The sequence below is a fragment of the Gopherus evgoodei genome, chromosome 23, assembly GCF_007399415.2.
Source record: "Gopherus evgoodei ecotype Sinaloan lineage chromosome 23, rGopEvg1_v1.p, whole genome shotgun sequence".
Lineage (NCBI taxonomy): Eukaryota > Metazoa > Chordata > Testudines > Testudinidae > Gopherus > Gopherus evgoodei.
Window position 1 is genome coordinate 15,269,073 of NC_044344.1, and position 24,085 is coordinate 15,293,157.

Sequence of the window (24,085 nt, forward strand, 5' to 3'; positions counted from 1 at the left end):
GAATCAGGAACAGAATTTGGAGTTGAGGCCAAGTCAGGAGCCAAGAGTCAGGGCCAGGAGGTAAAGGCGAAGTCACAAACCAGAAGTCAGAAGCAGACGACAAAGCCGAGTCAGAAACCGGGTATCTGGTTTCCCCAGGAGGGAAAAGCCAGCCTCAGGAACCAGAGTGAAGAAGCTAGGTCTGTGGCAACAACTAGCTGGGGATCCACCTAGTTGCACAAACTTCCTGTATCCTCCCCAGGCTTAAATAGTATGTCCAGGCCAATCAGCAATCAGGAATGTCCTGTCAGTCGGCCCACATGACCCACAGTGTGTCCACTGCCACAGCTATTAGGTGCTGGCATGGAGATGGCTGCTGCCAAGGACTCTGCAACCCCATGTTTTTGACCTGCTGCTCCTTAGAAGGAGTGAGGAGGAGACTTTTCCTAGGGGCAGGTTACCTTCCTCTCAAGCAGCTGCTTCTAGCCCTGTTGAAGACAAGATGCTGGCCTAGATGGACACTGGTCTGATTCAACCTGCCACACCCCAGATTCCTAAGCAGTCCCTCAAACTGTATCCTGTTTCCCTGGCTTGCCCTTGTCTATCAAGGCTCTTTGTCAGAAATCACCCAGCCTTCTCCTCCCTTAGCTTCTTTACCTGGGGAATACTTGGGGCACTAGTGCTAGATGCCATTAATAATTCCACCATATAAGCAAGCTGGGAGGGGAAAAATTGCTAAGTTAATTTTTAGATCTATACCCAGGGGGCTTGAATTCTTAGCCTTTATAGCAAGAGGGCAGTTGTATCTGCACAAGGCCCCAACACTGGATAGCTCTGGTTGCTAATTAGCTACAAGATGCAAGTCTGTTAGCCCACTGCTACAACAGACAGAGCACTATGAGGACGGAATCATTCAAACGTTGCCCATGAAGGTTGCAGAGTTCAGGGCACACCTGTTCCCCTGGAGGCTGTTTCACAGAGGGGCTTCAGCTAGAACTGAGAAGAAAAACATGGATTTCTTTCACCTCTGACGTGATGTGAGGGACTGATGCGTGGCAGTGCCAGGGTAATGCCAGCTGCGTCTGCAGGAGGTGGCAACAGGAGCTACTCACATGACTCCGTATAAGAAACAAATTCCAGATTCCACTTCTATAGACTGTCCCATCTAAGCTGGGCAGTGCTATTTGGGGATTTATTATTATTCAAATAGCATCTAAGTGAATTGTGTCTGAGTCCACCCTACCTGCACCTCCTGCCATCATGGAGACAAGCGAGAAACGCTGCCAGATCAGAACACTGGAGTTCACCTGCACTTTGCACTGGGGTGAATGACAGCTCCAAGGGCAGGTCAGTGGAGAATGGGGCCCTTTGTAGCCAGTGCATCTTGGACTTTGTATAGAGAGGAAGGGCTCACCCTGCACATACTTAGGGTCTTGGAGGAGCATGGACTGCAGCAGTTAGCCCAGGGCCTTGTTTGCACCACCGTGGCCATGCTGCTATTTGTAGCCTGCTAGCTCAGTCAAAGCTAGCATGTGTATGTCTCCCCAAGCTGGAGATTATCCCCCCAGCTCCAGTATAGATGGACCTTGAACCTGCAGCAGATGGGAGCAACTAGGGTGCCAGAACAGGGAGGACAGGTGGCCATGGCCCCACCACTTTTAAAACCCTTTTTTACTGGCTGTAAGGGAGATTGATGGGGAGAGGGGGTAGCATTGGGGAGTGAGCAGGGAGGAAGGGGCAGTGCAAGGGATGGGGCCACAATTCAGGCAACAGTAGCCCTCCCACTTTAAGGAAGCTTACCCTGCTCCTGGGAGCAACCTGTGACTGCAACCAAGTCACTACCACCTGGAATCAGCAGCCAGCAGACTCAATGTTCCCACTCTGTGTCTGTGCATTGGTGGGTCAAATGCGGGGCAAATTCCCCTTTGCCTGTAAGCACCCCTTTTTCTTCCCATCAGTAAGGGTGTCCTCCACCTCTCACATTCTCCCCACGCTCCCATGGGCTCAAATCCACCTGCTATAGCTCCTGCTCTAGTTGGCTTCTGTTGCTTCATGGCAAACCCCTGGACCTCAGTGGCTGTAAGCAACTGGGACCTGGATCTGGCCTGGCAGCAGGCAGGGAGCTCAGCTACCTCCTGCCCTCCCACAGTGCACGGAGCTGTTGGGGCCACAGCCCTACCTGAAGCAGGAGAAGATGCTGATGGCCAGGAGCAGAGCAGCCAGGGAGGTGGAGTAGCCGCAGGTATAAAGCACCTTCACAGTGGCAAAATAGGCCCCCTGGAAGAGAAAGGCACAGCTGAGTTAGCAGGTTAGCGCGGCAGTGCCAGGCAGCTGTGCAGGCACTAGGGCATGGCCATGCAGCCGGGAGCACCACTGACCCTTTGGACATGCTGCTCCCTGACACGCAGTGGGGTGGAGAGGTGCGGTGGGGTAGGGATGGAGGGAACATGCTGCTGACAGACTTTGGGTCCTGCTGTATTCATGCCATCATTTATGAGGGCCCCAGGGGACCAGGCCTGCCCCAGACAGACCGCAGCTCACCACCCACCTGTCCCAGGGGACCCTACCTGCCCCAGAGAGACCCCGGCTAACCATCCACCAGCCCCAGGGAACTGAGCTGCTCACTAGAGACCCCAGCTAACCACCCACCTGCCCCAGGGGACCCGACCTGCTCCCTAGAGCCCCCAGCAACCTGCCCACCAGCCCCAGGGGACCCTACCTGCCCCAGAGAGACCCCGACTAACCATCCATCAGCCCCAGGGAACCCGAGCCGCTCACTAGAGACTCCAACTAACCACCCACCAGCCTCAGGGGACCCAACTTGCCCCCTAGAGACTCCGGCAAATCAGCCACCAGCCCCAGAGGACCCGGCCTGACCCAGAGAGACCCCAGCTAACCAACCACCAGCCCCAGGGGACCTGGCCTGCCCCAGTTAGTGGAGCTCAGTTTGGTGCTGATGTGGGCTCTCATCAGTGTTTAATTAAATCTAGGCTGGTTCATTTTTAACCAACTCTTCCATTAAGTGGCAAACCCCAGAGCCCCCTGCACAGCCTTGTAATGGGGATACCAGCCCCCGTCCCACTCCCCACAGTGCCTTGCAATGGGGATACCAGCCCCCATCCCACTCCCCACAGTGCCTTGCAATGGGGATATCAGCCCCCGTCCCACTCCCTAGCACTGCCTTGCAATGGGGATACCAGCCTCCGTCCCACTCCCCAGCAGTGCCTTGCAATAGGGATACCAGCCCACACTCCACTCCCCAGCAGTGCCTTGCAATGGGGATACCAGCCCACACTCCACTCTCCAGCAGTGCCTTGCAATGGGGATGCCAGCCCCCATCCCACTCCCCACAGTGCCTTGCAATGGGGATACCAGCCCCCGTCCCACTCCCCAGCAGTGCCTTGCAATGGGGATATCAGCCACTGCCCCACTCCCCACAGTGCCTTGCAATGGGGATACCAGCCCCCGCCCACTCCCCACACTGCCTTGCAATGGGGATACCAGCCCCCGTCCCACTTCCCAGCAGTGCCTTGCAATGGGGATACCAGCCCCCATCTCACTCCCCAGCAGTGCCTTGCAATGGGGATACCAGCCACTGCCCCACTCCCCAGCAGTGCCTTGCAATGGTGATACCAGCCCCCATCTCACTCCTCAGCAGAGCCTTGCAATGGGGATACCAGCCACTGCCCCACTCCCCAGCAGTGCCTTGCAATGGGGATACCAGCCCTCGCCCACTCCCCAGCAGTGCCCTGCAATGGGGATACCAGCCTCCGTCCCACTCCCCAGCACTGCCTTGCAATGGGGATACCAGCCACTGCCCCACTCCCTAGCAGTGCCTTGCAATGGGGATATCAGCCACTGCCCCACTCCCCACAGTGCCTTGCAATGGGGATACCAGCCCCCGCCCACTCCCCACACTGCCTTGCAATGGGGATACCAGCCCCCGTCCCACTCCCCAGCAGTGCCTTGCAATGGGGATACCAGCCCTCATCTCACTCCCCAGCAGAGCCTTGCAATGGGGATACCAGCCCCTGTCCCACTCCCCAGCAGTGCCTTGCAATGGGGATACCAGCCCCCATCCCACTCCCCAGCAGTGCCTTGCAATGGGGATACCAGCCCTCGCCCACTCCCCAGCAGTGCCCTGCAATGGGGATACCAGCCCCCATCCCACTCACCAGCAGTGCCCTGCAATGGGGATACCAGCCCGCACTCCACTCCCCAGCAGTGCCTTGCAGTGGGGATACCAGCCTCCGTCCCACTCCCCAGCACTGCCTTGCAATGGGGATACCAGCCACTGCCCCACTCCCTAGCAGTGCCCTGCAATGGGGATACCAGCCCCCATCCCACTCTCCAGCAGTGCCCTGCAATGGGGATACCAGCCCCCGTCCCACTCCCCAGCAGTGCCCTGCAATGGGGATACCAGCCCCCGTCCCACTCCCCAGCAGTGCCTTGCAATGGGGATACCAGCCCCCGTCCCACTCCCCAGCACGGCCTTGCAATGGGGATACCAGCCCACACTCCACTCCCCAGCAGTGCCTTGCAATGGGGATACCAGCCCACACTCCGCTCCCCAGCACTGCCTTGCAATGGGGATACCAGCTCCCATCCCACTCCCCAGCAGTGCCCTGCAATGGGGATACCAGCCCCCGTCCCACTCCCCAGCACTGCCTTGCAATGGGGATACCAGCCCCCACCCCACACCCCAGCACTGCCTTGCAATGGGGATACCAGCCCACACTCCACTCCCCAGCAGTGCCTTGCGCTGGGGATACCAGCCACTGCCCCACTCCCCAGCACTGCCTTGCAATGGGGATACCAGCCACTGCCCCACTCCCCAGCAGTGCCCTGCAATGGGGATACCAGCCCCCATCCCACTCCCCAGCTGTGCCTTGCAATGGGGATACCAGCCCCTGTCCCACTCCCCAGCAGTGCCCTGCAATGGGGATACCAGCCACTGCCCCACTGCCTAACATAGTCTTGCTGCACTTGCCTTGGCTTCTGTGTCCTTATTGCTGCCATTCAGCTCGCAGGCGTAATACGGGGGGCTGGGGCTGCTCCAGCCGGATTCTGTGCAGTTCCTGCGTATCAACACTGCATCGACAAAGTGAAGCTCTTACAAGGACCTTTCCCTCAACCTCCTTGCCAGCACCCAGGTCCTGCCCCGGCCCCCAACCCTCTGTCCCAGCACCCAGGCTGCGCTGTAGTGTCTCTCTTATGAGGGGCTCCGATATCAGTTTCTGGTTCTCAGCCATGCCCCTGAGGCTTGAAGCTGGGGGCCTCATCCTGGATGCCGGGCGCTGACAACCCTGCTGTAGCTGGAGAAGAGGGATTTGGAGGGCACTCGATGCCACTCATGTCCAGCAGCATGGCGCAGTGGGCAATAGCATGGGGTACTCTGATCAGAACTGTCTTCCTCAATGAGGCCTTCAAATAGGGGAGTCACCACTGCCAATGTGAGAGGGGCTAGGGCCCCATGGGACAGGATATCAGCCTACAGGAGTCGGGATGTCCCAGACCACTCAGCACTGACCTAACCCTGCTCCAGCTGGTGGCACTGAGAACAGTAAAGCTAATGTTGAGAGCTTTTAGGAATCCCACTCAGCACAGAAGAACTAGGCTGGAGGTCATCACACTGCCCTCCGTGTAATGCCTATGGATTAGCCCCAACATACAGCTTATATACATCCCAAAGGCCGTTTTGTCACAGTCTCAGTTGCTGGTAAGATTCTCAGCAAGTCTCTATCTCAGCTGATTCGTCCCAGGCCTACTCTCTGACCCAAGGCGAATGTTTATCAAAACCCCGGAGCATTAATAAATTATACTCATTTGCCCCTGTGGCAATCAGTCAGTTTTCTTTGTGCTCTGACAATGCTGAAATAAGTGCATGCAGAACCTCGCTTGGCTGCAGTCAAAGCCCAATAAGGGACTCTTGCTTTGCTACTAGGAAAGAATAGCTTTGAAATAATGATAATATCTGATTCGTATCTAGCACTTCTCAGCAGTAGATCCCACAGTGCTTTGTCAAGGAGATCAGCATCATTACCCTCATTTTATAGTTGGGGAAACTGAGGCACAGAGCAATGAAGTGATTCACCTAGCAGCAGAGCCTGAAATAGAACTCAAGCTTGCTGTGCCCCAGGCCAACATTCACTCCACTAGGCCCCACTGCTGCCTACAAGTAACTGTTTTAAGGTGCAAGCCCAGGGCCCTGCTGCCCATCAGTGCAGCTGCCTGGAGCCAGAGAGCCACACTGCACACGTCAGGGGATGTGTGCATTGCACCAGGCTGAGAGGAAGCAGAAGAGCTTTGCTCTCTGGTGGCCTTTACATCGGACCTTCCTACCCCCAACTCACTGTGATGATGGTGTTTGGAATTACCTCCTTCTGCCCTGGCTCCTGCCCCTTTAAGGTGGGCTGAAATTTGAGAGGCCTGGCCAGAAAGGTGTGGGGAACTGGGCTGGCACTGCTAGGGCCCAGCACAACTGGCAGCCTCTCCACTGCAAGTGTCCGGCTCCTAACGGTGCACAGCACCCCAGAGTGTTCAGGGCTAGAGTGTGCACTAATTGACTCCAAGGGGTGACTCGATCCCATGACAGCCTCTTCCTGGGGCCCTTTCTCTCTCTGTCTCTCGCTCTGTTCAGAAGGGTCACTCCACCTGCAGGCAGACAGAGGGACTACTCATGGGAGGAGCCCTCTCCTTCACTAGGGCAGTCCCTGTGAGTGGGCTGCTGAGTGGCTAGACAGCCCCTTTCTGGGTATCAACAGGGGAAAGGCCTGGCTAGTTAGGGGGCTGGCAGGATTAGAGATCCCACTTCTTCTTCCAGCCCAGGAGAAGAGGGGTGCTGGGGAGAAAGACGGGGTGCATGCTGCAGCTGCAGAGACTCAGGGCTGGGGGACTAATGCTAGAAGCAGCCTGTGGGCCTGCTCCACATGGCACCGCAAGCCAGAATCAGCCAGAGTCCAAAGGAGAGGAGGCACCTGACTGTCGGATGGATGACAGATGTTGAAGGGGCACTTGTGCTGTGCCTCTGCTGATGAAGGGGTGGGGTGATTCCTGAGTCCCTGCCCTCCCCAAGAGCAATAGGGGCAGCCTCTGCTAGAACTGAAATGTTTTATTCAATCAGAAACTGAAACAGCTAAAGCAAAGCTTTTAGGCTTTTCAAAAATATTCTTCCTTTTTTTTCCTAGTCACTGAATTCCTCCTGAATTCAGGGACAGTTTCATAGTCCTGTAAAATGCATTTTTGTGCAAATTCACTATTTGCTGAAAACAATTCACCCCCCAGCTCTAGTTTCCATCCCTAGCAAGAGGTGGGAGTGAGGAATCAGCTACTCGAGCACAAGGACCCAGCACAGTGGCTTTGAGGGATACCGGCCCCTTTACTAGAGGGCTGTGGGGTACCATCACTGCACCTTGAGATTTCTTGAATACTTGAAGGATCTCTTGACAGGTCACTGCTTGGGACTGGCCAATTGACACCGCCGGCCAGCAGCTGACGCCATCCCACTCCCTCGGACAGCCTGGGAGAACCAAGAACAGCATTAGCATTGGGGGTGGAAATGAGCAAGTGACCATGTGGCATCTGGAGAGCATAGCCATCATTTGGTGGGGACCAAGACAAGTCACCCCCAAAAAAGAAAGGGGTCTCCTCATCAGCTGCCATCCCATGGCCTCCCCTCATCAGAACGCAGCACGCCCACCTGCAGAGAGGTTACCCAACCACAGTTCCCTTCTCCCAGTCAGTAAAGAAGAAATTTCACACCAGATCCTCTGATAAGTATTAGAAATAAAACCATTGTTGCGTCAACGTGCTGTCATTCAAAGTGAAAGCCAAAGGCAGGTGAGGCTGCAGCAGCCTCAGAATTCGGATGGTGGCTGCCCATCTCTGCGAGTGGGGGTCCATTGCTCTATAAGAGGAGAGCAGCTGCACTGTAGCAAGCTAGTCTTTAAAGATTTGATCCCCCTAGCTCCTTCCTCATCTTGCAACCCCCTGTGGGAATTAGGATGCATGCAGTGCAGGGGGTGTGCAGCAGACTGGGTCATTCACCTGTGCAGTGAGGATTCCTAACTCCATAGGAAGCCAGACAAAATACAGATTCCCTAAAGCCAACGGGAATAAATTCTGCTCAAAGGAGCAGTCATTTCTTTTCTTGAAGTCTGACAACAGCTGGATTGGCTAAGTCAGGGTCATGCAGCCCTTGACAATCACCCAATAGTCCACCCAGTACAATACCAAGTATTGTTATTCCCCATTGTACCAATGGAGGCACTGAGACTCAGCAATTAAGGTACTGTCCTAACACCACACAACTCAGTGGCAGAGCCAGGACTAGAATTGAGGAGTTTGTACCTGCCACTTTTATGCATATTCAGCTAGACCATGGCTCTGGGGTGGAAAACAGCTTCCTGTTTGCAATGGAAAGGGAAGTCATGCAGTCAAATAGGGTTCCCTCCTAACAGCTAAGCTACAAGATCCCCCAAGATCACAGTCACTTTCCTTTAGGTCCTCTGTGTTGGTTGGGTTTGGTCTCATTTGATTGGCACTAAGAATAATTCTGTCCTACTTGTTTGATACCATGGTTGCCACAGACAAGGTGTGGCATCTCCTGCTCTTTACGCCTACATAAATAATGCAAAGAAACCATAGTGTACAGCTGGATTCCACATAGCCACATATACCAGAGCTGTGTGAAAAGCAACGTCTTTGTCCTGGGAGAAATTCTGATATTTCAACAGTTTTTTGGTCCCAGATCAGGGCAAAAATGAATCAGTAAAACTTTCCATGGAGCAAAGTGCTCAGAAAAATTTTTAATTCACAAATAACAAAAAAATTGTTGTACACAGTATAGTTGTAGTTGTGTCAGACCCCGATCTTAAAGAGACAAGGTGGGTTAGGTCACATCTTTTATTGGAGCAACTTCTGTTGGTGAGAGGGACAAGCTTTCAACCACATAGAGCTATTCTTGGGGTCTGGGACTGGAAAAGGTACTCTCAGTATTACAGTTTATGACTTATTATAACAATCTGTAACCCATTAACCCCCCGCATTTTGTCCTACGACTGCAGAGGTGTAAATGGACCACTCTACCTTGAATGGGCCCTTACAATACCTGCTAACTATTTATGCTAAACAATCTGTTCCACCTTGCACTATAATCCCCAGGTCCTTTTCTGCAAAACTGCTGCTTAGCCAATTGGTCCTCAGCCTGTAGCAGTGCATGAGATTCTTCCATCCTACGTGCAGGACTCTGCACTTGTCCTTGTTGAACCTCATCAGATTTCTTTTGGCCCAATCCTCCAATTTGTCTAGGTCACTCTGGACCCTATCCCTACCCTCCAGTGTATCTACCTGTCCCCTCAGTTTAGTGTCATCTGCGAACTTGCTGAGGGTGCAATTCATTACCATCACCCAGATCATTAATAAAGATGTTGAAAAAAAACGGCCCAGGATCGACCCCTGGGGCACTCTGCTTGATACCGGCTGCCAAGTAGACATCAAGCCATTGATCACTACCCATTGAGCCCAACAATTTAGCCAGCTTTCTATCCACTTTATAGTCTATTCATCCAATCCATACTTCTTTATCTGTATTCAGATAGACACAACCTATTTACATTCTTGTGTAAACTAAAATGTAAACATGATGAGAAAACGCTAATGAATCGGCTGTTAGTATATTGGGTTGAAGCAGGCTGTGGCCTTATTAAATGCTCTGAGGGGCCAGGTATGGCCCACGGGCCATAGGATGGGCACCCCTGATATGCATGATATAATCATCCTGTATGAAACCAAGAGCTCACCAATGCAGCATAAGTTTGGGTTAGTTATTGAACTCTTCATGCATGCATGGCAGCTGGAATCATCCGTGCAAAATCAGAAGTGTTCCTGCTAGCCAATGTAGAGGAACATGATTATTTCAGATATAGACTGACCCTGCTGCCCTGAACCTTTAACCTTGCCTCTGTGGATGAGGGGAAAGCAGTGGAAGTGTTATTCCTTGACTTTAGCAAAGCTTTTGATAGGGTCTCCCACAGTATTCTTGCCAGCAAGTTAAAAAAATATGGGCTAGATGAATGGACCATAAGGTGGATAGAAAGCTGGCTAAATCGTTGGGTTCAATGGGTAGTGATGAATGGCTCCATGTCTAGCTGGCAGCTGGAATCAAGCGGAGTTCCCCAAGGGTCGGTCCTGGGGACGGTTTTGTTCAATATCTTCATTAATGATCTGGAGGTTGGCATGGACTGTACCCTCAGCAAGTTTGCAGATGACACTAAACTGGGAGGAGTGGTAGATACGCTGGAGGGTAGGAGTAGGATACAGAGGGACCTAGACAAATTGGAGGATTGGGCCAAAAGAAACCTGATGAGGTTCAACAAAGACAAAGGCAGAGTCCTGCACCTAGGATGGAGGAATCCCATGCACTGCTACAGATGAGGGACCGAATGGCTAGGAAGCAGTTCTACAGAAAAGGACCTAGGGGTTACAGTGGACGAGAAGCTGGATATGAGTCAACAGTGTGCTCTTGTTGCCAAGAAGGCTAATGGCATTTTGGGCTGTATAAGTACAGGCACTGCCAGCAGATCGAGGGACGTGATCATTCCCCTCTATTTGACATTGGTGAGGCCTCGTCTGGAGTACTGTGTCCAGTTTCGGGCCCCACACTACAAGAAGGATGTGGAAAAATTGGAAAGAGTCTAGTGGAGGGCAAAAAAATGATTAGGGGGCTGGAGCACATGGCTTCTGAGGAGAGGCTGAGGGAACTGAGATTGTTTAGTCTGCAGAAGAGAAGAATGAGGAGGGATTTGATAGCTGCTTTCAACTACCTGAAAGGGGGTTTCAAAGAGGATGGATCTAGACTGTTCTCAGTGGTACCAGATGACAGAACAAGAAGTAATTGTCTCAAGTTGCAGTGAGGGAGGTTTGGGTGGGGTATTAGGAAACACTATTTCACTAGGAGAATGGTGAAGCACTGGAATGGGTTACCTAGGGAGGTGGTGGAATCTCCTTCCTTAGAGGTTTTTAAGGTCAGGTCTGACAAAGGGGATTGGTCCTGCTTTGAGCAGGGGGTTGGACCAGATGACCTCCTGAGGTCCCTTCCAACCCTGATATTCTATGATTCTAAGATTCTCCTGCCATCTGCCAGCACAATTATAACTGGGCACAACACCACCACAATGATATATCTTTACCAGCTTCACTCCTACCCTTCATTTAAAATAAGGTCATCACAAGCGTGCACCTAAGGTAAAGAAGTGCGTAAGCCTGCCCATAAATTAGCACCAAGTGGGTGGACGGATCCACAGGGAATTGTTTGACCAGAGGCGTGTGCATGTCTCTGCGTGTGAGACACACAAGCTGATGGAGAGACAAGAAAGAAACAGAGGTGGCATGAACATGCAATTGGCAAGCCGACTTTAGAATCATAGGGTTGGAATGGACCACAAGGGTCATCTAATCTAACCCCCTGCTAAAATGCAGGATTTGTTGTGTTTAAACCATCCAAGGCAAACGCTATCCAGCATTCTTTTGTAAACTTCCAATGGAAGAGCTCCACAACCTTCCTGTGCAGTCTGTTCCATTGTCCTAGTGTTCTTACAGTTAGGAAGTTCTTCTGGCGATTTAATCTAAATCTGCTATGCTGGAATTTGAACCCACTGCCTCTTGTCCTGCCCTCTGCCTCAAGAGAGAACAACTTTTATCCATCTTTTTTATGGCAGCCTTTCAAGTATTTGAAGACCACTATCATATCCCCCTGTGACATATTGTACCTCAAAATAGCACCCTGTAGTCCCCATATTCATCATTCATATATGTTTGTGATATTTCATACAAAGCATGCCTTGTAAAGTATCATATGAAAGCTCATGATCTGCTGAAACCCATTTTTCTGTACACATATGTATATCATTAGTGTGTATGAAGTTATGAGATGTTGCTGTATGGTTGTTACTGAAATATGTTGTAGTAGAGATTCTCAAACTTACAAGTGTGGTGAACCCCGCCCAGGAGGGTATTAATTGACCATTAATCAGCAAGGGAGTTGTAATCAAGTGTTTTGCAGTTCAATGACAGTTTCACAAACACCACATAATGGGCACTGCTCAGTGCTGTGACTCAGTTTCACAAGACCACGAGGGGGATTGCTCAACCCTGCGACTCAGCAAAGCCCACCAGGACACATCTGGCCAAATGTCTTCTAGGCACATGGTCTAAGGATATAAAATAGGGGACAGTGGCTCATGCTTTTGTCTTTCTCCTCTCCCACCTACACTGGAAGCAACAAGAACACTGGGAAGACAAAGACTTCAATTGAGGAGACTGGTCCAGGCTTAAGGGAGAAGCTTTTGTGTTAAGAGCTGTAACAACTAGTGTGGTGAGAAAATTTCTTGATCTAAATATTGCCTAGTGTAATAAGGTTTAAGATTTGGACTGTGTGCTTATCTTTTATTTTCTTTGGTAACTATCTCTGACCTTTTGTGCCTATCACTTATAATTACTTAAAATCTATCTTTCTGTAGCTAATAAATCTGTTTTATATTTTACCTAAAACAGTGTGTTTTGGTTGAAATGCTGGGGAAATCTCAGCTTAGTTTACAAAGGCTTGTGTATGTCCTCTCCACATTGAGGGAGGGGCAGACTGGGTAATAAACTTACACTGATTAGGCTTCTGATCAGGGCAAGACAGTACAGCTCTGGGGTGTCAGGCTGGGGAGCTAGGGGAAATTGACTGGTTCCTTTCTCTGTGTGATTCTTGAATGGCTCAGGGAGCATTCATGCAATCTAGCTGGGTGTGGGTCTCCACATGCTAAGTGATAACAGCATCTGGAGAGGTTTGCTGCTTGTCACTAGCAAAGCATCGTGAGCGACAGACCAGGCCGGAGAGCTAAGGGGTCACAGCAGTACCCGATTTCCAGGTTATACCCCAGGGATCCTGCTCAGAGCACTGTTCTGACTCCTTTTCTTTCTAATTGGTCTTTCCATGGGACCTTGCCTACTATTTCTTTGAGTCAGTTGAAATCTGCCTTTCTGAAGTCCATTGTCCTTATTTTGCTGTTGTCAGGTCCTCCTTTCCATAGGATCTTGAATTTGATCAGATCATGATCACTTCCTCCAAAGTTCCCAACCACCTTCACATTTGCAACTAATTCATCCTTACTGGTCAAAATCAGATCCAAAATGGATGACCCCTTAGTTGTTTCCTCATCTTTCTGATTCAGAAAGTTGTCCCCTGCACATGCTAAGAACTTACAGGACATATTATGTTTTGCTGTAATTGTCTTCCAACAGATACCAGGGAAATTAAAATCCCCCATTCATTCTAGCTCATATGTGTTAGCTAATCTTGTTACCTGCTGATAGAATGCCTCATCCACTTCCTTTTCTGGACATGCTGGTCTATAACTGACCCAATACCATCGCTCCTGCTCTTTTCCCTCACCCAGAGACTCTCAGTAGGTTGACTGCTCACTTCCCCTTGGACTTCAGAGCAAGTATACAATTCTTGATGTACAACCCAACATCTCCCTCCCCCACTGTGACGAACTGGGAATGTTCTTAATGTTTTCTCTGAATACTGTGTTGGTGCCTCAGTGTCCCCATGGCAGTTCTTAAGTATCTGGCAGAGCAAAGGGCCAGTGCACCTAAATGCCTGACCCTCTGTCTCCTAGCAACTGATGGCCTGGGCCCCTCCCCTGCAAAGGTGCCAGCTGAAGGTGTTGGAGACAAAGGGATCAGGTGACCGCCTGGCCCGGGAAAGGGGCTGGGAGGGGTGGTTAGTCTGGAGCTGGCTGGGGTCAAGGGTGGAGGGCAGACCTGTGGGTCTGGCTCACTGCCCCCCAGAATGGACCCAGCCGAGGGGTCCGGTTCGCTGTATCTACAAGCTCTGTTTTAGACCCTGTTCCTGTCATCGAATAAACCTCTGTGTTACTGGCTGGCTGAGAGTCACGTCTGACTGCGAAGTGAGGGGGCAGGACCCTGTGGCTTCCCCAGGACCCCGTTGGGGTGGACTCGCTGTGGGAAGCGCACGGAGGGGCAGAGGATGCTGAATGCTCCAAGGAGAGACCCAGGAGGTGAAGCTGTGTGAGCTTCTTGCCCTGAACAAGTCTGCTCCAAGGGAGAGGAGGCTCCCCAAAGTCCTGACTGGCTTGGTGGGGAGCAGTTCCGGAGCATCGCCCGGTGACTCCGTGACACCCACCCAATACCTATCCTTCCAGGACAAGCAGTGCTTGTCCACCTCAGTGCTGGTACTGTGATCATAAATATATGGAGATATGAAGGGACCCTGAACGGTCACTGAGTCCAGCCCCCTGCCTTCACTAGCAGCACTGACTACTGATTGTTGCCCCAGCTCCTTAAGTGGGCCCTCAAGGGCTGAGCTCACAGCCCTGGGCTTAGCAGGCCAATGCTCAAGCCACTGAGCTATCCCTCCCTGCATTAGACTTAGCCCATAAAGTCTCTGTAATGCCAATTAAGTGATAATTTTTTCCATAGACTATGACTTCCAGTTCATCTTGCTTGTTCCCAATACTCCTTGCAAAAAGCCTAGCGACAGAGCTTTTTGAATGCTGACTGAACAGAGTTTAGGGTCCTATGAGCAATGACATGTCGCCGGGATTTTTTGTTTTGGTTCCTCCTCCGTTCAGAGGAACAGGACTTTGTACATTCCTTATAAATAAACAAGACTGCATCTAAGTGAATACCAGACACCATCGTCAATAGGGCTCTGTGATAGCATGCACTCACCTCTTGTGAGCACTTCCTGTCTCAGTGTGTGTGCCTGCACCTATTGCTCTCTCTGTCTCTGTTTGTGGTGGGTCTTTGGTGACTCAGCCCTCCAGTCAAGTCACACATGATCTGCATGTGAAATAAAAGCAAACCAAACCCCTTCTGGGGGACAAGTACAACAGGGGCCCCTTTCAGCCCCCTCTGTAATGTCTCTCTCAAGTTGTCTCTGCTCTGGTATAAAGCAGGGCTCCCTCCCTGGAGAAAGTGTCTTCTCCCTTTCAGGGCCTTTCTGGCCACAGTTCTCCAGCTGGGTCACTACAGTTCCATTCCTCTTCTGGGGTGCCTCAAAGTCCAGGCCACTTCCCCTCAGTGACAAATGGGGGTTAGGGGGACCAAGATGTGCCCACTACTCCAGATCCCAGCCCAGGGACCCTATAGATTCCTTCCTTGGAGGTTTTTAAGATCAGGCTTGACAAAGCCCTGGCTGGGATGATTTAGTTGGGAATTGGTCCTGCTTTGAGCAGGGGGTTGGACTAGATGACCCCCTGAGGTCCCTTCCAGCCCTGATATTCTGTGATTCTAGACAGCAGCCATCTGCTGTGTCCCTTTATCTAAGCTGCGCCACTGCTCTAATTCCCTGGGCCACTTCCCCAGGGCCCCGCGCTGTCTTCACCCTTTCATCAGGGCCTTGTCCTAATGGAGTCCTAGCAACCAGGGCAGCTTTCCTTCTTGCTCTCCCCAGCTTCTGGCATTGCCCTTCTGAGTCCTGCAGCTCTCTTAGCCAGCCACACACCATCCATGGTCCTCCATCTCCAGCACGGAACTGACCTCACGCTGCCTCTGCAGCTCTTCTTATACTAGCCTGCTGGGCCCTGATTGGCTGCTTCCCACACGGCCGCTTAGAGCAGCTTGGAGGACCTCTCTACTGTACTTTTCTGGGGTGGTGTGTGGCAGGGACGCAGTCTCCAGCAAGGGGCCTCCAGACCTACCCACCCCAAACTTTAACAAGATGCTTGAATCAAAAGCAACAATAATATAATACCTTATACTAACATTACAGCTTTAACCCAGGTGACCTGTTTTACAGATGAACATACATGACTTACCCAAGCTCATATTCTGACATGGACCCCAAGCTTCTGCAGGGAACAACTAGCAACCCAGTCAGGAAGGGAGTAGGAAGCCAAGTCTCCTGATTCCCCACAGACACTACTGTCTTCTTCTCCTCCCCTGGCACATTGCTAAACATGAGTGGATCTCCAGAGGCACACTGAGCTGAATTTCCAAGGGTTCCTTGTGACAACTTCCACCTTGGTGGACACCAGGGATTGAACTGGGAATCTATTAGCTAAGAGCAGGGGGGGGTCTACAAATCAAGCTAAGGGGCCATTGTGATGTTATTGACATGAACTGTGACTATATAGATCATTGTTGCAACCAAGGTCCTATAGTTGCACCAAATCTTGTACAAAGAAGGTCCAGTACGATGTTTATGGAAAGGTTCTGATTTGCTGGTTATGATTATGCTGTCTATAGGTGTGGATCATTTTTGTAGTTGAAGTTACAAATATTGGCTATGTACTTGTAAAATGTGTTTGGATTCTAAGTAGCCTCAGTGAAGCATTTGGTCAGCTTCTTAAGAAAGGATTGTTCTCAGTAAGTGCCCAGTCAAGAAACATTTAACTAACAATGAACGTTGGGAGATGTCAATCTATATCTGAGCTTTCCTGGGAACATTCAAACTAACATGTAAGCAATGGCATCTGGCCTGTAAAGAACTGAGTCATGCATAGACATGTGACTTGCCCATGTGACTCCAAACTCCATCTTGCTGCTGGAATTTCTACAGTAAAAACAAAGGGGTGTCCTTCCACAGGGCAAATACAGGGGCAGCGAGTTGTATGGGCCCGTGGTACCCAGGCTCCAGAAATATTCAGGGCCCGGGGGCCTGGCTCCACCAATGTTTGGGGCCGGGTCTCTCCCCCGGCCCTGCCTGCCCCCCTCGACTGTCCCCCAGCCCCCACTTGCTGCCCCTGCACACCTACCCTGGCCCCGGAGTGTCCCTGTCTCTCTCCTCCAGCTCCACACTGCCTCCGCTTTTCCGGCTCCAGGCAAGAACTGCCACCACAGGGTCCTAGAGCCCCCTATCCAGCCTGCCCTGCCCTGCCCCTGCCCCAAACCCTTCCTTTTTCCAGCAGGACCCTCCACCAGCACAGGCCCCCTTCCTCCAGCAGCCACCACTCCTGCCCCACACTGGGCAAGGGGCAGCCCCATCCCGCACCCCCAGTGAGGCTACAGTGAGGGGCAGCAGCAGGGGAGGAGGCACATGTGATGGCAGCCCACCCCCCAGGCACCCACCAGAGGGGAGGCGAGCGGGCTTCCTGGACCTGAGAGGGGTGCAGTGACAGTGGTGCGGGGTGAGTGTGCTGCCGGGACGGGGGCTCCCCGAGAGCTCACAGCTGCCAGCAGGGACAGGGCTGAGGGGAGTCCCCCTCTCTGGCCCCAGCCCCAGGGCAGCCTGGCTGTATCCCAAACTCATCCCCAGCCTTGCCCCACTCCAGAGCCTGCACCCCCAGCCAGAGCCCTCACCCCCCCCACACCCCAACCCTCTGCCACAGCCCTGAGCCTCTCCAACACCCCAAACTCCTCATCCCCATCCCCAGCCAGAGCCCTCATTCCCCTGTCCCCTAATCCTCTGCCCCCTAACCCTCTGCCCCCCTGAACCTGTCACCCTCTCATGAACCCCTCATCCCCAGCCCCACCCCACAACCCTCACCCCTGCACCGCTCACCCCCTCCTGCATCCCCACCCATTGCCTCAGCCCAGATCCTGCACCCAGCGACCAAACTCCATGCCAGAGCCTGCACCCCAGACCCCCTCCACCACCCAAACTCGTCCCAGAGCCCAACCTCTCACCCCTTCTGCACCCAAACTCCCTCCCAGAATCTACCCCCCTCCTACACCCCAATGCCCTTCCCCAGCCCATGGCCTGCACCCCAGACCTCCTCCCCTCACCCAAACTCCCTCCCAGAGCCTTAGGCAGGTGGGGGGTGGAGTTTGGTTGGGGGGTTCTGGGCACCACCAAAATTTCTACAAATCTACCACCCCTGGGCAAATAATGTAAAAGGCCCTGGAAACCTCTCCATTACTTCTGGAGGAACCTTGCTACAAACTGAAGCTCTGAACAAAGAACTGATTGACCCATCCCAACTGTGGATGTTCCAGAGACTTGATTTGAGCCTGAAGTTTACTTCATCACTGCTACAAGCCTGAACTTTGCCATTACTGTATGTAATTGATTCAATTTAACCAATTTGGACTCTCATCTATATTTCTTTCTTTTTATGAATAAACCTTTAGATTTTAGATTCTGAAGGATTGACAACAGTGTGATTTGTGGGTAAGATCTGATTTGTATATTGACCTGGGCCTGGGGCTTTATCCTTTGATATCAGGAGAACCCTTTTTCTTTTACGGGGTGTTGCTTTTCATAACCATTTGTCCCCATAACGAGAGCACTGGTGGTGATACTGGGAGACTGGAGTGTCTAAGGGAATTGCTTGTGTGACTTGTGGTGTTAGCCAGTGGGGTGAGAGTGAAGTCTTCTCTATTTGGCTGGTTTGATTTGCCTCAGTAGTAAAGGAACTCCAGCTTTGGGCTGTAACTGTCCTGCTCTAAGCAATTTGTCCTGAATTGATAAGCTCAGTTGTATCCCACCAGAGGCAGCATCGTTACAAACATGCACTTTTGCTTGGGCTATGATAGATTAATCTCCTCTGCACCTCAGGCACAGCAGGGGATGTGCAACATGCAGTCACCAGTGGGCTACACTCAGCACCCATGGTTAGGGCCGGCTTTTCCACACAGCTCAGCATCCAGTTGCTGAGCACTTCTGAGAATCCAGACATGTCTTTGGTTGCCTGAGTGGGGGCTGAGCATTTTGGGGACTCTGGCCCAGAGAGGCACAGAGCTCTGGAATTGTCAGTTCCAGCAGGTGTGTTATGAGATGCCATGAACACAGCCGTTCTCAAACTGGCTGGTCATTTGGTGCTGGCTCCTCCTTGTTTCCAGCTATGGGACCTATGGGACGTGGCGTAGGGCTGAGTCAGCCTGCGGGACATGGAATAGGGCTGAGTCGGCCTGCAAGACATGGCATAGGGCTGTGTCAGGCTGCGGGAGGTGGCATAGGGCTGTGTCAGGCAGTAGGACGTGGCGCAGGGCTGAGTTGGCCTTCGGGACATGGTGCAGGGCTATGTCGGCCTGTGAAATGTGGCATAGGGCTGTATCAAGCTGCGGTACATGGCGTAAGGCTGAGTTGGTCTGGGGAATGTGGCGTAGGGCTGTGTCTGCCCACGGAACATGATGCAGGGTTGTTTCAACCCATGGGGCGTGGCACAGGAATGTGTCAGCCTGGGAGACGTGGCGTAGGGCTGTGTCAGGCTGTGGTACATGGTGCAGGGCTGTGTCGGCCTGTGGGATGTGGCATAGGGATGTGTTGGCCTGCAGGACATGGTGTTGATCGGTGTCAGGCAGTGGGATGTGGTGTAGGGCTGTGTCAGGATGCGGGACGTGGGGTAGGGTTGTGTCAAGCTGCGGGACGTGGTGCAGGGCTGTGTCGGCCTGCGGGACGTGGCGCAGGGCTGTGTCGGCTTGCGGGACGTGGCGTCCATTGGTGTTAGCCTCCGTAACATGGCGTCAGTCAGTGTCAGACTGTGGGACATGGTGTAGGGCTGTGTTAGGCTGTGGGATGCAGCGTCGGTCAGTGTCAGCCTGTATGACGTGGCATAGGGCTTTGTCAGGCTGTGGGATGTGGCATGTGGCATACGGCTGTGTCAGCTTGTGGGACATGGCGTAGGGCTGTGTCAGCTTGTGGGACGTGGCCTAAGGCTGAGTTGGCCTGCAGGATGTGGTGTCGGTCAGTGTCAGCCTGTGGGACGTGGTGTAGGGCTATGTTAGGCTGTGGGACGTGCCGGAGGCTGTGGCCTGCAGGATGTGGCGTCGGTCAGTGTCAGCCTGTGGGACGTAGTGTAGGGCCGTGTTAGGCTGTGGGATGTGGGACGTGGCGTAGGGCTGTGTCAGACTGCAGAACATGGTTTTAATATGACCCACAGGGCAGCACTTGTGGTCTGAGCTAGGAATCTGTGTCCTCAGCTGTTTCCCTGCAATGAGCCGTGCTGGAGTACATGGCTCCAGGAGCTCATTCACAGGCCATAGTTTTGCTGACAGGTTAGGAATAAATCTGACTAAACAGTGGATCATATTTTGGATTCTTGTCAGCTCCAGATGGATTCTAGAGGCTGCATTTCCTTTCGGCCTTCTTTTACCTTCTTCGCTCTGGGCTTAGGCTGGGCTCACTCAGAGAGCGCCCCAAGCAGTTTGGCCATTTCTGGCTCAGCAGGCAGCTTTCTGACATTCATAACGGACCATGACTGTTCCTCTTCTGTACGCTCATCGTACTAGGGCATCATCCACGTGACTCTCCCTCCTTGAGGGGCAGTAACTAGAGGAGCTCAGCCACCCCACTGGTGGCAAAGGAAGGTGGGGGAGGTTGGAGCCAAACAAGGCTCCATCTGGGGATAGAGAATCCATCATGTGGAAACCCAAAGGAAAAAGGCCAAAGCTCTTGCTGACCTTGAGGAATGTATCTCATTTTTATCCAGCTCATAATGGTAGAACTTCAGGGCCCTTTCCTGGGAAGCCACTGAGGTCATTTGAGGAATTTCTCATTCAGACCCTGATTCTCTGTGCCCTCCCAGGACAGAGACCAGCCCCCCATTCCTGAGCCTGAAGTGTTCTGCAGGCTTTGGCTTGGGTTAGTATGCAGGGCTGGGGCTTCTGCTGGTTGAGCTCACGCTGTTCGCTAGAGGCCATGTGATCTGGTGCGTGGGGCAGCACTGTGGAGAGCTGCGTTCTCAGCCTGGCTTTGCTGCTGGGTGACCTGGTTCAAACTGCTTTGTTTCTGGCTCTCCTCCCACTCTCTGTCGGTTCAGAGTGTACACTCATTGGGGCAGGGTCTGCGTCTCACCCCATGCAGCGTCTTGCACGATGGGGCCCTGGGCTCACCTGCAGCTGTTGTAATACTAGTAACAGAGCCGATTGTGAGGCTCTTGCCCATATCCTCCCGAATATATTTTCTCCCCCTTCGTCCCCATGCCATCCTCCAGCTAGCACGGAGTTCTGCAGTGCATCTCCTCAGCCACATGGGCTATCTCCATCCTGTGCTTTTTCCCATAGAACAGCACGTCAAGTTCAAGGTCTCAGTCCCTATCTTCAAGGTGCCACAGGGCTTGGGACCAGTGTATCAACAAGAACTGAGAGCTCTGGGATAAGGACAGCGCAGGAGGCTCTGCTCCTCTGGCCCCACAGAACTTTCTGCCCCAAGCAGGAAGTTTGAGCGCTCTCAGACCCAGCCCTGACTCTGGAATGAACCCCCAGAGGAGAGAAACCTCCCCACCTCCTGATCTGAACACCAGCCACGCCTCTCTGTCCAACTTCATTGACACACATACAGCTGCATGGACACATTGAAACAAAGACCTACCAAAATGACCTACTCCACCACACCCCTGCTATCCCCATGGGAAGGGGATGAACTACATGGGACAGAGGTTAGTCATGTCACGTAGTGCATAACTGGAAGGCGCTCAGATACCACAGGGATGGGGTGGGATGAGAATATGCCTTGACGTGAGTAGAATCCCCTATGGGTTAGCACCACCCTGAAACACTGTCACCGTGACTAGCACCCCAGGCCAAGAAAATGTGAGCAGCCCTGCTACAGTGAGAAGAAGAATTGGTGAGAAGGGACTGGAAACATGCCAGATCTTGTCACCAGAGCAAGGAACAGAGCTGGGGTCTGGGGCAGGAGCAGTGGGTATAATAGGCCAGGAGAGGCTAAACCTGGCGCAGCCACCACTGACCCTGCTGCCAGACCTTTGGGCCGTGGTGGCCCCTACTCTTCCCCTCCCTGCTGGGAGTGGGTTTCTGCCAGAAGATTTTGCTTATTTATCATGCGCCATGCAGGTTTCTGGGCGGCTGAAGAGGTGGTATCTGCTACTCAGCTTCCCAGGTCCCTTAGACTCCCCAGGGAGATTGCTGATGAACCTGGGAAGCTGAGTAGCAGATACCACCACCTCCGCCATCCTGAAACCTGTGTGGCACATGTAAAAGCTCAGCATTGTCCACTCGCCACTGCCTGGCTGCTCCTCTCCAGCACTCCACCCCCCTCTCCGGTGCCCATAAAAACCACCCTGGAGGGACCAGGCACAGAGAAAATCCCTCCTCCAATCTACGCATCCAATGAGGGGCTGGGACAGAGCCCTCTCTGAACAGACACACTGAGGGGAGGATAGCCAGGGACAGAGCCCCCTACACAAAAACACTGGGGGACAGCTAGGGTGAGAGGAACCAAAGCTCCCCCCAAACACCCAGCAGGGGGAGACAGCCCCCTCCCCAACCCACAGCTGGGGGGAAACAGCCCCCCACTCTCACACACACGAGGTGGACAGAACCCTGCGTGGTACTATCTCTAACCCCCCATAATGGCTCTGGACCCACCCAATGCATGTCCCTGTGCCCCACTCACCTCCCATCTGCCCCCAGGCAGCATTTCCCTTCTGGGCAGGGCTCGCCCAAGGCAACGGTGAGTGTGGACAGTGTAGGGGCAGGTGATGCGTGCCTGCAGGTGCCCAGCCAGAGCACAGGTTGGGACTGTTGTGTTTGGGTTGCCTCGGGTGAGCAGCCAGGCACATGTGTGGGAGGGAGTGGGGGCCCAGCTGCCCAGAGGATCACTGGCCTGGCTGCCCATTGGGGATGAAGGTGAACGTAATAGCACACACCAGGCAAGTTTGCAATGCACACACTGTAATTAATGTAACCAGAGCAATATGCTAGTACAGCTGTTCACATTTTAATCCTTGCGAGCAAACAAATGCTGGAACAATCAGCCCTGGGAGGAGAGGAGAGGAGGGACACATGCAGTGAGTGGAGAAGGGGCCAAGTGGGGAAAGGGTTGGAGCCTGGGGTGGAGCAGGGCCATGAGTGGAAGAGGTGGGACAGGAAGCTAGCCTCCCTGAGTGGAAGCTTCACTTGCTGCCCATAGTCTGGAAGTTAAAGGTCACCTGTCTATGCACCTACCTTCCCTGCAGTAGACAGACAGATGTTTTTACTGCCTCCTACTCCCTGGTTTGCAGTGTTTGTTTAAAAAGCAGAACATCAACCCTTGAGCCCATATCCAAGAGAAAATAAATTCTTTCTTTCCCCTAAGAAGGAGTTTGGGCACCAGCAAGAGGCTTTTCCTCCAACAATATCCTTCTAAGGGGCTTTGGTGATGAAAGATTAAAACTTCCCCAGAGTGAGGAACTATTCAGGTTTTGAAGTATTGTAGGGTGTCTGTGTTTGGCTGCCTGTGTGTCAGTCTGATCTACCCTGTTTTTCTGCAGGCCTTGTTGGGGTCTCCAGTATATACTGCAGACTCTCGCATCTTCACCCAGGGGCCAGTGTTGGTGAAACTTTGACCAAGGCTTTCTTTCCCTCAAGTATTTGTTAAGCATTGGAGTCAAGTCCTTCCCTTCTCCACTAAAGACCTCGCCCCTGTCAGACAGGCTTCAGGAATGCCTAGTGGTGCTGGAACGCACTCACCTTTCCAGCTGGAAGACTCTGGAGACGCATTGCTTTGGTTTTCACTCCTGATTGTTTCCAGACACTCCGCCTCTCGTTCCTGTAAATGCAGAACGATGGAGCACTCCGGGTGGGTTGCCTGCACCTTCAAGACGAAATGGACAGACATCAGAACACAGGGTGTTAAAGGGCTTTCACTCTTAACATACCTGTGCCTTCTGTTCAAGGACAAAATATTCCTATGTGTCATATTTCCATTAGCCCCAACCCCAGACAGTCCTCATGGGGCAGCTACCCTTTATCCCTGGTTTTGTCATATTTCCTTTGCTTTATGATCCTTGCCCGGTGAACAATGTTAACAAATATGGAAATCACCATTTACTATCTTCTCTGAGTGCCCTGGGTTTAAGAGGTCTCCTCTGAGATCCACTGTGCCATACAGAGAATCTGTGCTTTCAAGATGGAGCCATTTGAGCCTTTTACCAGGGGGAACGGGAGTGGGGGGAAATGGACGGACAGCAGAGGATTCGAAACAGAGCAAGAGAACAAAATATATTAGAAACAGAAAAAACTATTAGGACATGTCTCTCACATTCCTCTGTCAGCCAGGACAAGGTCGTTTCCTGCAATAGATTTCCTAGTTCTTGGTCCTGTCCATTTGAACAGGTTTGAAGAAGAGACACCTGTGTAGTTGTAGAAAGGCAAAACCTTTCTCTTATTCCAAGACAAACCAGGGGGAAGGTGTCTCTGCAGTGCAGGTACA

At 52.4% G+C, this 24,085-nt stretch overlaps 1 protein-coding gene across 1 annotated transcript in view; it reads right to left on the bottom strand.

Moving 5' to 3' along the window:
• LOC115639235 (vasoactive intestinal polypeptide receptor 1-like) overlaps positions 1 to 23,491 on the bottom strand; it is a 58,391-nt gene extending 34,900 nt beyond the window's left edge. Inside the window, exons 1-4 of the mRNA XM_030541721.1 lie at positions 23,344 to 23,491; positions 7,391 to 7,498; positions 4,970 to 5,070; positions 2,159 to 2,256 (exon numbers count right to left, since the gene is read on the bottom strand). Of these exons, the coding sequence (XP_030397581.1) occupies positions 2,159 to 2,256; positions 4,970 to 5,070; positions 7,391 to 7,498; positions 23,344 to 23,491 (455 nt within the window). The remainder of the gene's footprint in view (positions 1 to 2,158; positions 2,257 to 4,969; positions 5,071 to 7,390; positions 7,499 to 23,343) is intronic.
• Positions 23,492 to 24,085: the final 594 nt, after the last annotated feature.